This window comes from Pan troglodytes, chromosome 1 (genome assembly GCF_028858775.2).
Source record: "Pan troglodytes isolate AG18354 chromosome 1, NHGRI_mPanTro3-v2.0_pri, whole genome shotgun sequence".
NCBI classification, from domain to species: Eukaryota; Metazoa; Chordata; class Mammalia; order Primates; family Hominidae; genus Pan; species Pan troglodytes.
This window is the reverse complement of record NC_072398.2, coordinates 82,268,692-82,286,349: the sequence shown is the minus strand read 5'-3', so window position 1 is coordinate 82,286,349 and position 17,658 is coordinate 82,268,692. Positions and strand designations below refer to the sequence as shown.

At 47.5% G+C, this 17,658-nt stretch overlaps 1 protein-coding gene across 6 annotated transcripts; it reads left to right on the top strand.

Moving 5' to 3' along the window:
- The first annotated feature begins 837 nt into the window (after positions 1 to 837).
- On the top strand, positions 838 to 15,989 carry POGK (pogo transposable element derived with KRAB domain). Of its 6 annotated transcripts, none has more exons than XM_001156550.7 (6): positions 838 to 1,123; positions 2,474 to 2,607; positions 8,141 to 8,267; positions 9,023 to 9,121; positions 10,464 to 11,949; positions 14,103 to 15,989. In XM_001156550.7, exons 2-5 carry the CDS (start codon positions 2,476 to 2,478, stop codon positions 11,933 to 11,935), a joined length of 1,830 nt encoding a protein of 609 aa, XP_001156550.2. In that variant the 5' UTR covers positions 838 to 1,123; positions 2,474 to 2,475; the 3' UTR covers positions 11,936 to 11,949; positions 14,103 to 15,989. The 6 variants fall into 6 exon arrangements, with proteins under 6 accessions (XP_001156550.2, XP_009435316.1, XP_063651694.1 ...); XM_063795624.1 differs by having other exon boundaries at positions 1,012 to 1,123; positions 8,141 to 8,339; XM_009437029.5 differs by lacking the exon at positions 838 to 1,123 and adding an exon at positions 1,174 to 1,288.
- The last annotated feature ends 1,669 nt before the right edge of the window (positions 15,990 to 17,658 follow it).

The following is a 17,658-nucleotide window of genomic DNA, read 5'->3' as shown; positions in this document are numbered from 1 at the left end:
CCCCACCCTTGATATCTGATCGCCCTAGCCTGCCTTCAGCAAGAATCCTGTTAAGTGGGTTCAGCAAGAATCCTTCTAGGTGCTTGATGTCTCGTATCAGTAACTTTCCATCTACTGACCCCTTCGTTCTGCTCCTTGGCTATACATCCCCAGCTGTCCTTACTGTATTCCGTGTTAGACCTCATCTCTCCCCCCAGTGTGATCATCTTTACACCTATAGCAATAACCCTGTATAAAGTCTTCCTTACTGTTTTAACAAGTGTCAGAATAATTTTTTCTTCAACAAGTTCTCAACAAAAACCCATACCCAGAATCTTTTTCTGGAATGAAAAGGGCTTCAGGGCTTCTCGGGTCACTTTTGTTGTATTGTCCACAGAGCTGAGAGTAAACAACTCCTTTGGACATTTTGGAGAAGAAAGGTCCTTCTATACACCCACTTCATCCAAGGCATTACATGCTTGGGATATTAAGCAACAGCTACAAAAATCAGGAAGTTCCTTCTCCATGTATATGACGAAGTTCTGGACAGGAGCCTGCTGCCAGAATACGAATACTCTTCCCCAAAGACCCCTCCTCATGCCCCTACACGCTCTTGCCGGTCTAGCCTTTCATTCCCTGAAGCACGGCGAGAACGCCTGGAGAGCTCGTCCAAGCAAGTGCAACCCGCTGGTGACTGCAAATGAGCACATGGAACTGTGCGCCCACGCTACGCTCGGTTAAAATCAATCTGGGCTCTTCCTGCCTCGTCCACGCCGAGGTCACACGCAGCACTGGAAGCGGCCTGCATCGGGCGGGGCGGGGAAGGCCGAGGGCACGGCTGCCCAGGCCCGCCAGGGACTGCCCGGACGGGCCGGAAGCCGCGCCTAGAGGAGGGCCCCGGAGCTCGCGCGGGCGCCGTCCCCCGGCGCCGCCGAGGCCTGCTGACATCAGCCGCGCTCCTCCCCTCGCCTCCCAACACCCTCAGCTCCGGGCCGGACCCTCCCTCCTCCCACCACGTGTCCTCCCCGCTCCCTCCCGAGGGGCCGCGCGCACGGGAGGACGGAGAGGCGGAAAGGATGGCGCTGTGACAGCCGGGCCGGAGCCCTCGCGTCCCCACCCCGCGCCCTGGCCGCTGGGCCCGGCGGTGAGTGCGCGCGGGCGGGGGCGGCGGCGGCGCGGCCCCTCCCCCGGGTCCCGGGCGGCTGGGCCGCGGCAGAGGCGGGGGCGCCGAGGCTGCGCCGCCGCCGCCGCCGCCTTTGTTGCGGGCCCGCCGGGGAGGCGGGCGGCGCCGGCTCTCGCCGCCCGGCAGGTGCGCTGGGGCCGGGAGGGGGCCAGGTGGGGAGGCGGGCCGGGCGGAGGGGGCAGCGGAAGCGCTCCCGGCGCGGGGCCGCGGAGAAAGGGAAATGGGGCAAGATGGCTGGAGAAATCCGAACGCGCCCGGGGGCGCGGCGGCGGTGGCGCAGGCGGGGCAGGGCGGGCGGCGGCCCTGGTTGCGGCACCTTAGCGCGGGGAGGCGGCCCCTCCCACCTCTGCCCCGGAGCCGGCAGGGAGACCGCGGCCAAGTTCGGGCCCCAGCTGCAGGCATCTGAAGCCTAGACCCATCCATGCCGCGTTCGCCTATCTTTTTTGGAAATATCGAAGGAACCGACTTTGAACTCCAGAGGGATCTTTTCTTTGGAGGTCCCCCGATGCAGCCCTCAAGATGCATCCGCACTCCACACCTAGGAATTGCCCGCGCCCATAGAGGGCAGGAGCGCGGCCCTTTGTACTGGCCAAGAATCAGCGAATGGAGAATTTGCAGCCCAGAGGCAATGGGTTATTTCCCTGTCGGGGTGGGCCCCAGCCGATTTCTGCACCTTTTTGGGTATCCAGGCATAACCCTCACTATGTTTCACTGACTCCTGGGTTTGCAAAGTCCCTTAAGGTAGAATGACCCTATTTTCTGAACCAGCTCGTGGACAGAACCTTTGAATTTGGAAAATCCAGGCAATGGGCCTACTGAGCCAACCGCTCCGCCCATGCTTAACTGGCTTCTAGCACCCATTCCAGTTGAGTAAGTGTCCAATCTGTGTTCAGACACCTTCACTGATAGGAAATCAGCACCTTTCCCCTGCCTCTGATTCCTGTTTGGGTGGCACTGGCTGTGAGAAAGTACTGCCTTTCTCACTGCTTAAAACCTTTTCCAGGAGTATTAACCCACTGGCCGGCCTCTGTTCTGCCGTCCAGTCTCTACAAACCAGTCTGGGTTCTCTTCCCCAGATAGCTTTTTAAATATTTGAAGGCAGCCAGATACGTTATCTACCCACAGCCTCTCTTATCATAATTAAACATGTCACCCTGTAGCTTCCTGGCCGACTCTTGTTTCCTTACTTCCCTCCAGCGGGAACAGTGCTTGGGGCTAAAGAGGTTTGTATGTGGCTCAGCCTCCCCCATCATAGGCTTTGGGGAGGTCACAGTGACACCTGGTTTTTCTGAACCTGAATCTTGCTTGCAGAGATGGAGTCCACAGCCTACCCTCTCAATTTGAGCCTGAAAGAAGAGGAAGAGGAAGAAGAGATTCAGAGCCGGGAACTAGAGGACGGCCCGGCAGACATGCAGAAAGTACGAATCTGCTCTGAGGGCGGATGGGTAAGTAAGAAGGTGTGGAGTCCACACAGCCAGCAGATGCAGGCCTGAGAGCCCAGCTTGCTTTAAGTCTCCTCCTCAGACAGACGTGGGAAGTAAAAATAGCCCAGCCCGGTGTGTTTGCATTCCTGAGAAAACAGCTCTGTGGCTTTAAAAGGCAGCGCAAAGAATGGAGGAGGTGGTTATGGAAACAGTCCCTCAGCCATGTAGCTTGTCATCGTTCAATTGGAAGTCCTAGAAGCCAGGACCTTGTCTCTCTCGTTCACCCACTTATCCTGCACTGCGTTTGATGCCAGGCACATTGTAGGCACCAAGTAAATGTTTGTTGACTTACTGCTGGTTGAAGGGAACCATTTTAAATAAGACTCGAGTCATTGGGTTGACATGAGAGGTTAGGCTAGTTGGTTCTGTGTGAGCACCTCTTACCACAGTTGACACAGGAGAGCTGCCTGTCCAGCTGACCTGGATAGAAATGGTGGGCAGCAGGGAATACAGAGATTCAGGGTATACACGCAGAATAGTATGATAGAGGTCAGTTTATACAAATGCAAATGCAGTAGATACTTATAGTTACAGATAGTTATTCACCGTAGTTACTGGACTTCGTGGTAATTAGGCATGAATAGTAAACATTTTAAATAAGCAACAAATTGACATTCCTTTTCTCTGCTTATTTTCCGTTGTGTATAAACATTGTCAGTATACATAGTATCCTTTGCTTCCATGAAGAGCCCCTATCCATACAAGCATGGTACTTCTAAATTGTTCCCTACCAGAGGAGAGAACTGGGATGCAGAAAGATTATCTGCCTTGCCCTAAGGTTACACATGAACACTGACATTTGTTCTTCAAAACAGGTCTCCTGAGCTGCACCCTTAAAAGTAATGCATTTTACCATATGTATGCTATACCTTAATTTAAAAAAAAAAAAAAAACAGTGCAACCACAGGCTCTCAGTTTGCCAGTCTAGCTGTGGACACTGCGCTGCCTTTGTCTCATCAGTGTTCTTTGCCCACCACATCCTTCTTCCCAATTGTGATCCAAGCAGGCGTCAGGTCTATTTAGCCTGGAACAAGAACTCAAGGCAGTCAAAACTCAGGGCTTTGAGGCTAAATTGGTCAACCCAGAACATCTAAATGGAGAGCCTTGGAGAACAGGTGCAATGAAAGTGAATGTGTTGGGACAGTGAGGAAGGAGCAAGATGAAGACCAACCATGCTTAGGTGGGAAAAGAAGGAAGTAACCAGAAGGGCTGGAGGAGGGAGTCCAGCAGCTGGTGGTGCTGGGGATTGGGCATTTGTGGCCTCCAGGCAATCAGCCATCCATCCACAGTTACCAAGCACAGTGCTGGGCGTAAAGAGAGACTCTTTTCCTCATGGAATTTCCAGTCTTGTGAGCAAGGCAGGAAAGTAAACATAAGTAATAGTAAGCACAGTGTGCAGAGTGCAGTGGTGGAAGTCTGCAAGGATGCACCAGGAGCCAAGATGAGGGGATGCCTCATTCAGGCTGAGAACTCCGGGGCTTCCTGGACAAGGCCTAATCTTGAGCAGTGAGCAATTTTGCCCCCACCCCTGGACATTTGGCAACATGTAGAAACACTACCCCCTTTCCCCACCCCTGGATATTTGGCAATATCTGGAAACACTTTTGTTGGTCTGACTTGGTGGGGGTGCGTTGGGGACTGGGAGATCCTCCTGGCATCTAGTGGATAGAAGCCAGGGGAGCTGCTAGGTATCTACAGTGCACAGGATGCCCCCCCACCGCCACACACACACACACACATACACACACAACAAAGAAGTAACTGGCCCAAAATGTCAGTTGTGCTGAGGTTGAGAAACCCTGCTCTAGAGCATTAGAAGAAAAGAATCTGTTTTTAAAATATGTATTTTGGTTATAGAGAATTATGTTAGGGTGATCAGTGAAAGCTTTTCAAGCATAAGAACTATGATAATATATTAGGATAAAATTCCATAGAATTGAAATAGAAATACAATTTTAAGTAGAAAAAATAAAAAATGTGCTTTGAACTGAGTCTTAGTCATTATGGAATCAGCCAAGGGAAGGGAAGCGGGTTGCATTCCAGGCAAGAGGACAGCACAGGCAAAAGCACTGAGGAGAAGAGCTTGGGTGCAGAGTTAGGAGCAGCTCCTGCAGCTAGAACCTGAAACTCATGGCAGGGAGTGGAAGGGGATCAGGTATAGGAGGCCAGGCCAGGGGCCAGAGCCAGCCAGGAGGACATGCAGTGCTACGCCAGCGAGTTTGAGCTTTCTCCTTAGCTCTGTGGAATGAGGCCTTAGCCCATCTTTCTAAGGGAGGCCTCAGGCTCTCTACAGCCACCATGCTAAGGCCTGAGTGGCCTGCTAAGAAAGCAAAGCTTTGGCATCAGACTTTCTAGCTCTGTGACCTTGGACAAGTTACTTAACCACTCTGTTTCCTTACCTATAAAAGTGAGGTAGTGATCCCCATGTCCCTAGTTTAGCAGATTCGGTGAGAGAATATATTTATATGATTGAGTGTCCTATACAGTGCTTGGCACATAGCAGGCACTCCATCAGTGGATCAGTACAAACTACCCCAACCTCTTCCCCCGAGATCCCTGCGTCTTTGCTGGGTGGCTGCAAGGCTTTAGCGAGGCTGTGCAAGGTGTAAGCACTTTACAACATTTACCCTTTGAGGATAGCATTGGAATGCCAACTTCCTGAGCAGAGCAAGGCAGTGCACACAAGCTAGAGGAAGAACACTTATCCAGTGAGCCCTTGATCTTCTGAGGAAAGGGAGGAGGGCAGGGATTGAGGGTCCCTACCTGCAAGGCCAAGAAGGGGTGTCTGGAGGTGGTACACAGACTGCCTGATTTCTCAGTTTTGCCCGGGGCCGGCCCTGTTTACCTTCTGCTATGTTGAGCCAGATAAAAGGCCTCTGTGGAGCGAGGGGAGGCCTGCGCGGCAGGGCCTGGCTGAAGGATCGCTCCATTCTCACAGAGGCTTGCTGTGAGGAGAATGTCTAAGCCACTACACTGTGCCTCTGGAGCATAATGTGGGCTTGTTTGAAGATCCTCCGTGGCTCAGTCATTAATAGGAGGAGATGAATCCTGCACCAGCCCCCAGCTTTCTTCCTGCAGCTTCAGGGCTCCTGGTACCTGATGTTTTTACCAGGCCTAGAATATGTTACCCCCTCTAAGAGTATTGATGGCCCCTCTGAAATGACAGGCATAGACAGTCCTGTTCCCATTTTATCAGCAAAGGGAAAGGGACTATAAATAGGTATGACCTAGATCTGGAACTTCCCAGGGAGAAAAAAAGGCCAAAGAGACAGTTCTTTAAAAGCCTGGGAATTGGGAAAGGAGTAGGGTGGAAAATTCCTGGGCTGACTGGCTTTCCAGGGTGAGGAAGTCTGAGGAAAGCCTGAAGACGAATCCATTTTACCTCCTCATATTTCACACTTAGGGATGTTTGTCCATTCTTACTCCAAAGAGTAGGTTTGGTTTTATGACAGATAAAATTTAATGATTCTTTGAAACAGTTCCAAGTAGAACAAGAGAAGGGAAATCCAGAGATTTGCCTAGATCGTATATTCAAAAGCACATTTTTCAGTGACTACTAGCTACAGGAAGTGTCCTAGGCTTAGGGAAGCAAAAAGGAGTAAGTACAGGTCCTGCTTTCAACAAGCTCAGATTCTAGTGGAGGGAGCAGACAAGTCAACCAAAAGAATTCTGCAGTGTGATGAGTGCCCCGGGAGTGTGGAGCCCAGGACATTTCAGGGGCATGTGGGTGTGCTCACAGCGTGGCACAGAGTGGGCTTCCTCGGGAGCAGGGATTTTGGGCTGAGTCCTGGAAGATGGGTGGGTGTCAGCCAGACCAAGAAAGGGGAGGCCCTCCAAGGCCAGGGGAGAATATGGGCCAAGGTGTGGGGGCGTCGGGGAATGGTTGTTCAGGGAACTGCACACAGCTGAGTACAAGTGGAGCACAGAGCTGGGGAGAGTTGAGGGTTAGTCATCAGGGAGGCAGCTGTGCTCGGTATTGCTGGATCCTTGGGGTCAGGCAGTGGTGGCCCCAAAACGCAACCCCACCATTTATTGGCTATGACATTAGCCTGGAAATGAGACCTCTCCAAGCCCATATTCTCCTTGATTAAGTAGGGGCATGGTGGCTTGTGCCTCTAATCCCAGCTACTAGGGAGGCTGAGGCAGGAGAATGGCTTGAACTCAGGAGGCAGAGGTTGCAGTGAGCCAAGATCGTGCCACTGCACTCCAGCCTGGGCAACAGAGCAAGACTCCATCTCAAAAAAAAAAAAAAAAAAAATAGGCGTATCTACTCCTCCACAGGCCCATTGCGGGGAATAAATGAAGCAGTTACAGGCCCTTTCCTAGTACTTGCTTCCTATGTATGAGGTGCTGTGGAGGTGGGGAGAGAACAAGGGGGCTTCCTTGGGTCAGGGAGGAAAGGCCAATGTATGTAAGTGACTGTTGGCCTGACCCCTGAAGTGGCTGCAGGCTATATAGCATATGGACACTAATTTTCTAAGCTGAGGAAAAACAGTATCATAATCAACCAGACCCAAGATACAGCTTTGGGAAATAGCTTCGAAGGCAAGAATACAAAATAACCAGCCTGAAACAAGCCATCCAGTGCCTTCTTATCACTAAATAGGATGAGCTTTGGAGTAGGATTTTTAATGACTGTAATAAGAAATACAGTTAAAAACAAAAAGAGGAGGTTGGTTTGGGTGGCTTGGCTGCCTTGGGCTACTGAGGAGCCCCCTGGTGCTGGGCCAGGAAGCAGAGGAACAGGGGAGGGATGCGGTCCTTTGGGCTTTCTGCCTACCTGGTCCAGGATCAAAGTGAATGAGTTTGCTCTGGCATCTCATTACATATATTAAGCTGTAATTAGCCCTTCTTTCTTCCTCTTCATGCTCTTGTGGATTGGAAAGGCCAAGTAGGGCCCCTTCTCTCAGTGGCTCCTCCCTGGGCAGCTGTGGGTTCCAAGTCTAACACTTTGGTTAGTACCCTTGGAAATGCAGTGCCCTGGAAACCCACAAAGATCCCACGGAGGGCAGTGATCCTATTCAGATTTACAAACCCAACTCACCCCGCCCGGGGCCGAGGGTCTTTTTCTGGGGTGGGAGGGAATTGGGGGTGCTTGTGTTGGTGGGACACTTTGTCTGGGTGTGGGTGGCTTAAGTCTTGGGTCAGAGGTGAGCCGTGAGCAGCTCTCACCACAGTGCATGAGGTACGATGTCCCAGTGTCCTCCAACCGGTGATCATGGTAGGGAGTTAGTTTTCTTCTCAAAGTGCTGCTTACCTTATCTGAACTGAGGGTGGCAGCCGCTGTGGTGGGCACAGAAGGACTGTGCTCTTGCCCTTGTTGGCTTCCAGCAGCTGTATGAATGTGGACAGTCCGTTTTCCCCTGGGTCAGGGTCCCTCACCTGACCTGTGAGAGGACAGGCTGTGCTGGGCTGTCTGTAAGGTCCTGTCCGCTCTGAAAGTCTGTCTGCATATGCCTGTTTGTCATTGTGAAAGGGCTGTTCACTCTTCCAGGTACCGGCCCTATTTGATGAGGTGGCCATATATTTTTCCGATGAGGAATGGGAAGTTTTGACGGAGCAACAAAAGGCCCTCTACCGGGAAGTCATGAGGATGAATTATGAAACTGTCCTGTCCCTGGGTAAAGCTGTGTTTTCCTTTGTCTCCTGGAAGCTCTGAGCCCAGAGAATTGTTTCCATGCCTCTCTTCTCTGGTATATCCAATGTCCCTCTCTCCTGAACTTAGACTCTGCCTCCTCAATGTCCGTGCCCATTTATTCCAATTTTTGATTTGGGCAGTATATCAATATTGTGTCACCCTACTCGGCAATCCGTGCTGCCTCAGAACTGCCCCCATTCAACCCAGGCATTCACATTTAAGGATAAAAACCATGTAACCTTAGAAATGTCACCATGGATCTGGGCCTGTGCCTCACTGTTCCTTACGAGAGAAGGCAGGCGTTAATGTTACCCTGTCAGCCTCAGAAGTTTGGGGACATACCCTCCCAAAGACTGTTTGCTCCTCTCCCCAACTTCCACCCCAAATTGATATCACACATCTTATCAGCAGAATGTAATCATTTCAAGAGATTTCCCAGTTTGCTTATACAGGTACCAAAATGTTAATTGGATCAGCAGCTGCATTCACCCTTCTCCCTGCTAAATGCAGTTCTTTTATTGTTGGTGCCAATACCATCCCTCATTAGGAGAGATCTACCCATTCCTTTAGACAGACCTATTTTCCATTATCTTTTTTCTTTAAGTATCCCTGAGCCTCTTTCCCCTTGTTTTTCACAAAGAAGGGGAGAGTGGCTCTTAAGTATTTTGAAGTACTTATTTTGGTAGTGCTCCAGGACAGTAACACACAGCTGTTACCTATTTTATTTCCTATAAACAGAATTCCCATTCCCTAAGCCAGACATGATCACCCGTTTGGAAGGGGAGGAGGAGTCTCAGAATTCTGACGAGTGGCAGCTCCAAGGAGGCACCTCTGCAGGTACTACAAGTAAAGCAGTTCAGCGTCCATCCAGCTGGGAACATTGTGGAGTGGGATTTTCAGTGTACATTCCACGGGGTATTTAAGAGGTAGAAGGATTATGGGTTTTGGAGTTTTGAAATCTCCCTCTTTGCAGTGCTAAATGTGTGACAGTGTGTGACAGGCAACTGCTTTTACCTCAGAGCTTCCATTCTTCCTCTATCAGCTCTGAGTAACAAGACTGGTGTATGACCTTGTTTGTGGATGAAGCAAAATGAGGCTTGTGCAGCATTTGGTCTAGTGCACCTTCTGGCTGAACAGGGCTCCCTCAGTGGCGTACCATGTGCCTCTGCAAACTAAGAATAGTGAGAGGAAGCACACTTCCTGAGTTACCTGGCTCCCTGTCCATCTCATACTGGATAGAAAAAGCAATAGCAGTCATAGCATACATTTGAGCAAATGTATCTAAGAAGTACCTAGTCCTTTGTCAAGAAAAATGGTTATTGAGGCCACAGTTGAATAAATATAGCATTGCCTCCAGACGGCCAAAATAGTTTTGTCTTTTCTCCGGAAGTAAGAGTTTAAAATGCCATATTTCACTGACTCTGAGACATGTTTTTCTCCCATTGCTTTACTGTCTCTGAAATTGAGAATGCCTCTTAAAATCAGTGGCATGTCATAGCTTAATTAGTAGTGTTTTCTTTCTTAATGGCACATAATGATGCATCCTACAACTGATGACATTTTAGTTTGGGTGAGATAGGGTAATTTCCCCAAATCATATTCAACTTCTGTGACCACCTTCTAAATATAAAGTGAAACCTGTTTGCACCATTAATGTGCAAGAACTAATTTTCTGCCTTATAAGCTTAACTTTGCTAAGTGTGGTTTTTGCTGTAGGTTTTCTTGGTTCTAAAGGGATATGATTCAGCCCTTGATGCATCTCTGTAATATTATATGGTAGTATGGTTAACATTTGGCTTCTCATTCACATAAAAAGTATTTTGATGCAAACATGGCCCCCAAATTATTTGGTCCAAGCTTGGTTCCTCTGTTGAGTTCCCAGCTCTGCCACTTTCTGGCTTGGCTACCTTGGTGCATTATGTAACCTCTGTAGCCTCCCCTTCTTCATCTGCAAAGAAGGAACAGTGATTAAACTTAGAGTTATTAAGAGAACTAGGTGTGGGTAGTCCACATAAATTGGCATATGGATAAGGACTTAGGCAATGTTACCTGTTATTAAAGTTACTACTTTTGGTGAACTTCAGATTAAGGTATTCTTAGCATTTCAACCCCCCAAAATCAGGGTATAAGCCATTTTACTTACTGCCATTATTTTTGCCCCTCACTATTTGTCTCCCAGAAAATGAAGAATCTGACGTAAAGCCTCCAGACTGGCCAAACCCAATGAATGCTACCTCCCAGTTTCCTCAGCCTCAGCACTTTGACAGCTTTGGCCTCCGTCTGCCTCGGGATATCACAGAGCTGCCCGAGTGGAGTGAGGGGTACCCCTTCTACATGGCCATGGGCTTCCCAGGGTATGACCTCTCGGCTGATGACATAGCTGGGAAGTTTCAGTTCAGCCGGGGCATGCGCCGCAGTTACGACGCAGGGTTCAAGCTGATGGTAGTGGAATATGCTGAGAGCACCAACAACTGCCAGGCTGCCAAGCAGTTTGGAGTATTGGAAAAAAACGTTCGAGACTGGCGCAAAGTGAAGCCACAGCTTCAAAACGCCCACGCCATGCGGCGGGCATTCCGAGGCCCCAAGAATGGGAGATTTGCTCTGGTGGACCAGCGTGTGGCTGAATATGTCAGATACATGCAGGCCAAAGGGGACCCCATCACCCGGGAGGCGATGCAGCTGAAAGCTCTCGAAATCGCCCAGGAAATGAACATTCCAGAGAAAGGGTTCAAGGCAAGCTTGGGTTGGTGTCGAAGAATGATGAGAAGGTATGACCTGTCTCTGAGGCATAAAGTGCCCGTGCCCCAGCACCTGCCGGAAGACCTGACTGAGAAACTCGTCACTTACCAGCGCAGTGTCCTGGCTCTGCGCAGGGCTCATGACTATGAGGTAGCTCAGATGGGGAATGCAGATGAGACGCCCATTTGTTTAGAGGTGCCATCACGGGTAACTGTTGATAACCAGGGCGAAAAGCCTGTCTTGGTCAAGACACCAGGCAGGGAAAAACTGAAAATCACAGCAATGCTTGGTGTCTTGGCTGATGGGAGGAAGTTACCACCGTACATCATTTTGAGGGGAACATATATCCCCCCGGGGAAGTTTCCCAGTGGGATGGAAATCCGCTGCCACCGGTATGGGTGGATGACTGAAGACTTGATGCAGGACTGGTTGGAAGTGGTGTGGAGACGGAGGACAGGAGCAGTGCCCAAGCAGCGAGGGATGCTGATCTTGAATGGCTTCCGGGGCCATGCCACAGATTCCGTGAAGAACTCCATGGAAAGCATGAACACTGACATGGTGATCATCCCAGGGGGTCTGACCTCACAGCTTCAGGTGCTGGATGTCGTGGTCTACAAGCCACTGAATGACAGTGTGCGGGCCCAGTACTCCAACTGGCTTCTGGCTGGGAACCTGGCGCTGAGCCCAACCGGGAATGCTAAGAAGCCACCGCTGGGCCTCTTTCTGGAGTGGGTCATGGTCGCGTGGAATAGCATCTCAAGTGAGTCCATCGTCCAAGGGTTCAAGAAGTGCCATATCTCCAGCAACTTGGAGGAGGAAGACGATGTCCTGTGGGAAATCGAGAGTGAGTTGCCAGGAGGAGGAGAACCACCAAAAGATTGTGACACCGAAAGCATGGCTGAGGGCAACTGAAGGGAAAGGGAAAGGTAACCACTCAGGAGTAGATACTCAGTGCCTTTGCTGACATGTCTGTGTTCTACAAACACCTTCTCTCCATTATTTTTCTGTTTTTAAGTTCCCTTAGAGCCTACAGTGCAGTAGTGTAGATCAGGGGTCCCCAACCCCCAGGTCACGGACCATACTGGCCCATGGCCTGTCAGGAACTGGGCTGCACAGCAGGAGGTGAGTGGCAGGTGAGCAAGCATTACCACCTGAGCTCCACCCGCTGTCACAGCAGCGGCATTAGATTCTCATAGGAGCACGAACCCTGTTGTGAACTGCACATGTGAGGGATCTAGGTTGCAGGCTCCTCAATGCCTGAGGATCTGAGGCGGAACCGTTTCATCCCAAAGCCATCCTACTGCCCACTACCCCGCACTTCCTGGGTCCCTGCAAAAATCGTCTTCCATGAAACCAGTCCCTGGTGCCAAAAAAGTTGGGGACTGCTGGTATAGATAACAGACCATTAGCATTTTCTCCTTTATATGAAACATTTATTATTTGATTTATGTGTGTCTATTTTGCTCTGTGGCTTGGACCCAGAAACACTTGTATAATAGGTGAAATGAACAAAGAATGAGCTGCCAGAACATCTGAGAGCTGTAAAGTTGAAATTATTTGGACCCAAAGAAGCATAGTCTGACATTGTTCAGTTCACACAAAATTTTGTCTGAAAAGCCAACTTTTTTCTTTCCCTTTTAAATTATGCTGAACATTTAGGGCCAGTATGTGTAACTGACATGCTGGGACAGTTGTACTCACTTTTGCTGGCCTGTAGGACTGTGACATAGGGAGAGCACTAAGTGTGCCTTCAGTACAGTGTCCTCCGGGCCTCGGGTCTCAGTCCTGGAGCTATCTACAGTATGCTACCAGCGAGCTTTTCCCTACAGAGTTCAGGAGTTTTAAAACGTCATCTTAGTCTCATTATGACCTTCACATGGGCTATGACAATAATTTCCTGTAGTCAGCAGATGTCTGAAGGAAGATATTTTTTAACTGAATCTTTACACCAAAAAAAGAAAATAAAACGGTGCGTATCTAGGACTCTAGTGAGGGCTGAGGACAATAGGCCTGGAATTTTCTGGGTTGAGTACACAAGAAGAACAGCTTTCAAAGGAAAGTAGGAATGGAGGCCTAACTGAGACAACACTAGTGAAATGACCCCACCCACCTACACCTCCAGAGAGGAGGAGGATGAGCATGTACAGCAGGGGGGACACCCACAAAGAACAAACAATTCATTTACCTGTTCATTCTCATCTCCCTAATTATAAATTAAATTGATCCTCCAGACAGTGTTTTATATGAAGGAAGAAGCCACCTCTTTTACAGAGGACCTGAAACCGTCAACCATCTTCACACATTCTTTTTCTTTCTTTTAAAGTATAATTAGGTATTTCCATCTTCCTTGCTTTTTTCTCCAAATGAAATGCTAATGGGAGCCTTATTTTACCCACTTCAGCTATATAAGTCCATCTGTGTTTCAAAGAGTGACTTATGTCTCCTGCCTTGCTTCCAAATTAAATTGTACTCATATTGCTGAATCCCATTGTAATTCTGGGATCCCTGGAATTACAATGGAGCAAGAAGTTCTTACTATTACATTCAAAATCACCAAAATTGCTTTTTTTTCCCCCTTGGGTCCTCCTTGCTTTGAGAAACCCCATGAATCCAGCCTCCCTTTTCTGCTGACCCTTATATTGCCTGCGTTGGATATCAAACTGAATTACATTGAGTTTCCATCTTTTCTTCATTTACCTTTTGCTTTTCCCTCTCCTTGTTAGATAACATTTTTGTGCACTTTTAATTTCCTAAGCTCCTTACCACCTCAGGGACATGATTAAAAACTTCCAGAAGAGGAAAGGAGAAAAAGCTATGCTAAGTTGCATTTATGAATGTTGGCCTGCAATATTGGTCATGAGCTTTTGCTCTTCTAGACTGCCACAATTCTCTCTGCAGCTCCTGAGGAAGTGATGGGAGTAGACAGATTCACAGTGAACAAGAGATTTGGGAGACCAAGTGGGCGTAAAACTACGTCTTGGCCTCTATTTGGAAATCTGAATGATGGAATTATTATGTTTGTTAAAAGTTATACCAAAAAGCCAAGGGTTAATTCATTTAGGTTCTCTCTGTTTTCCAGCCAATGGAACTCTGATTTAAACAGCTGGGGATGAAATTCCTCAAGATGATTATTCCTGAAAGTGTGGATGCGCTGGATGCGCAGGGAACATCAGGAAAAGGCCACGGGGCTCTGAACAGCCCCGGTCCAGACAGCAGCCTGTACATCCATCCCAGGACACAGCCCAGCCCCTCCCCACACCATACAAGGTATCAGAAAAGTCTAGGACCTATCATTTCATCAGAGACATGATCAGAAAAGAAACTGCTTCTGCCCCATTTCTTGTCTTGGAGATTACTCCATCTGTCCATCAAAAGAAACCTGTAAATATGAAAGAACAAAGGTTATTTCCTGGAGAAAAGACAATTTATTCAACACCAACAAGGGACTCATCATATGGGCACAACTCTGGTGTCCTTCTATGGAGAAAACCTCAAGTAAAGTTTTATTCTGCCTTTGAAAATGCTTCCAAAAGTAGACCCTGTCCCCACACAGGTCAAGACTACAGAGAAGGCTTTGTAGAAATGTGTCACCTATGTACACCTGCTACTTACACATTTCCTCTTTTGGAAAAATGAGATACTTAGAATAACAAGAAAATTAAGACATACTGGCCTGGTGCCAGCAGATGGCTTTTCTATAGACAAACTAGGTTAGTGTGGAAGATATAGGTTAAAATAAACTATGCTGTTTTATTTATCTTCCCAACCTGATTGGCAGCTAGACTTTTTTAGGGTCTCATTTAATGGCCCTGTTTTTTTCATTATTATATTTAATGATAGGGCAGGATTTCGTATGCAAGCTCTTGTTTCTCAGGCTGCCTGCAGAAGAAGTCGCTATAAATTATCTGTTGTCTACATGGTACAAGGCCCATTGACTCATCTGATGCTTGTTTTGTTAATTTCTTTAATATTTTTATCACGGGGCAGTGGGAGGGCTTGGGCTTTTAGCCACAGCTGTTTTAAGACTTCTGATCTCCTGCCCTGCAGGAATAGGTGGGAAGTCATTGAATTTTTACACTATAGTAATTTGCATTCCCACATAAGTTTGAGTGTTACGAAAACATTCCTTTAAAGGGATCTGTGCTACACAAAATATGCCAGGACCTCACAGACAAAGCCATTGCTAGAAATGTCATTCCAATGATCAAATCTGGAAACAGGCTGCCATAACCACTTTTCCTTCTTGTAGACTCAGCTCACCTGTATATTTAAACTGTTCTTGGCATCTTGAAACACCTATTTCTACTCAGGTACTCATTGTCCTGTTACTGATTCACCTTTCTGATCCTTTTCAACCAGTTTTCCCCCAAGGGGGGAAATTTTACTTAACCTCTAGTATTTGAACAACTCAATATTTGAATTGTTGCCCCATTTGCTTTTACCTGTACTGTATTCTTGGTCATCTCAAATGGCGTCTAAACCCAGCTACTTTGCATTCCAGAAGTTTCCATTCCCTCCAATTCCACCTAATTTTTCATCTGTCCTAGTTACTGGCTCTTTCTTCATGTCTTATTTCTCTTGCTTTGGGAGCTTAAAAGATTTTACAAGACCTAATTTTGGGTTCCTTCCTTGGAGCCATAGTTACCCTGCCAAGAAGAGTAGAAAATGGGTTCAACTCCTGTTTCGCTCCACCAACACCTCCGTGAGTCTCATCATCAGCTGAGCGATGATGCCTTACAGGTTGCATAGCACTGGAACTTTCCTAGAGTAACGGCTCTGCTGCCAGGGTTTCTCTGGGCTCATTCTTCCACTGACTTAATTATGATCTATGCCTAACAGAGCCCCAGTACAACTATTTTGCAGAATGGCTGTTACCCTAGAATTACTATAGCACATATTGAGATATAGTTGTACTCCCTAGTAGATAGGAACTGACCCCAACAATAAACTTTGATAATAAAGACAATAGGCTATGGTGGTTTTATTTCTTTACCTATTAGCATTGTGAAAAGTTACATTCAAGGTATTGGCTACACCTTATTCTCCATCCGGTTTGGTACCAATATATTACATCTTTCAGTCAAAAAGTGTTCATGAGATGCAGTGTAAGTAATATTGGTATCTGTGAAGACACAGGGAAGAACGTGTGCAGTGGGGCAAGTTTGACATAAATAGCTTTTTTCCTCAGTCATGTTTTGTATGCTCTCAGCAGTGGCACATTACCAAAATCACATGAAAGAAATCCCATAAAGGGATCTGAATTTTAAATGAAAGTATGATGAACCCGCAAGTCTTAATTATGCACTTTTAATAAAATTAGTCCTGACAATTTACAGTGCCCATAAAGTAGTAGTCGATTCTCCAGGAATAATCTGGCAGTGTTATTTTTCCTTTTCAACCCATCAGCATTAAATGCTGAGCCACTCTCCAAGTCTGACCCCTAGACTAAGCTTCCTTACTGTTACTCTTCCTCCCAGAGGCATTTTGGAATGAGTCAAAGGCATGGTAGGACACGGCATTTACCTGTGGTCATCACTTCAGGCAACAGAAAGGAAAAGTGTTTGTCCTTGGTTGATCAGAGAAGTGGGTGATAAGAACGTGCTGAATAACAAACCTGCACACTTGTACCTCTGAACCTAAAATGTTTTTTTTTTAATTCAGAACAACAAAAGAACATGCTAAGCGAGTCCTCCCACCTGCCTGGTAAAATACAGCCGGCTTTATCACACCTGGTTTTGCACAGTGATAAATTCCTGCAGGAAAAAATAAGTTTTATTCTAAGTCTGAAATTATATGGTTTCCAACAGCTTTTTCCCTCGTTAAAATAATTATTTTTCTACATGATGCTTGATAATAAGCATTTGTTTCTTAACCTAATTAGAGAAGCGATTGCACTCAAGAGTCCCCACAGCTGGCAGTGGTGTTACAGATGGAACCAGCCTTTGGTGGACAGAGTTCAGATGTTTCAGGGGCTCTTGTGAAAATGCTAAGTATTACTGTTTCTACCTTACTGCCCTGCACTTTACCCCATCATCTCCCCTCTTTAGAAAATGATTTCATAGGAAAATTGGCACGGAGAGCAGATAGTAGAGTGTAGACCTGAAATACATGAGGCAAAGGCAGCCTTCCAGCATTCTATGGTCCCACCAGGTGGGTAGGTGACTAGGAATTCAGGCCAGGTCCTAGAGAGTAGTGAGAAGTTTTCCAGTTTGCAGTTTCCTCCGTGCTGTACGTACAGCCATACAGCCTATGGAACCTGACATTGCAATGGGCAGCAGGACATGGTCAAGACTCCTAGCTGCCTCTCCATCTATGGAACTATGAAATTTCACACATATTCCCTAGGCAGCATTAAGGCCCAGGTATATTGAGTAGTCCAAACCAAAACTATATTCGAGTATCAGTTCAAATTCTTCCAAGCCCTAAAAATTCTTACGTAGTTTCTCACCTAAAACTAATGGCTTGTGCCAAGAACTGAAACTAAGCTATTGATTTTTTTTTTTAAGAAGTCTTAATCTATACATAAGAAATTACATACCTGGCCAGGTGCAGTAGTTCAGGCCTGTAATCCTAACACTCTGGGAGGCCAAGGTGGGCAGACTGCTTGAGCTCAGGAGTTCATTACCAGTCTGGAC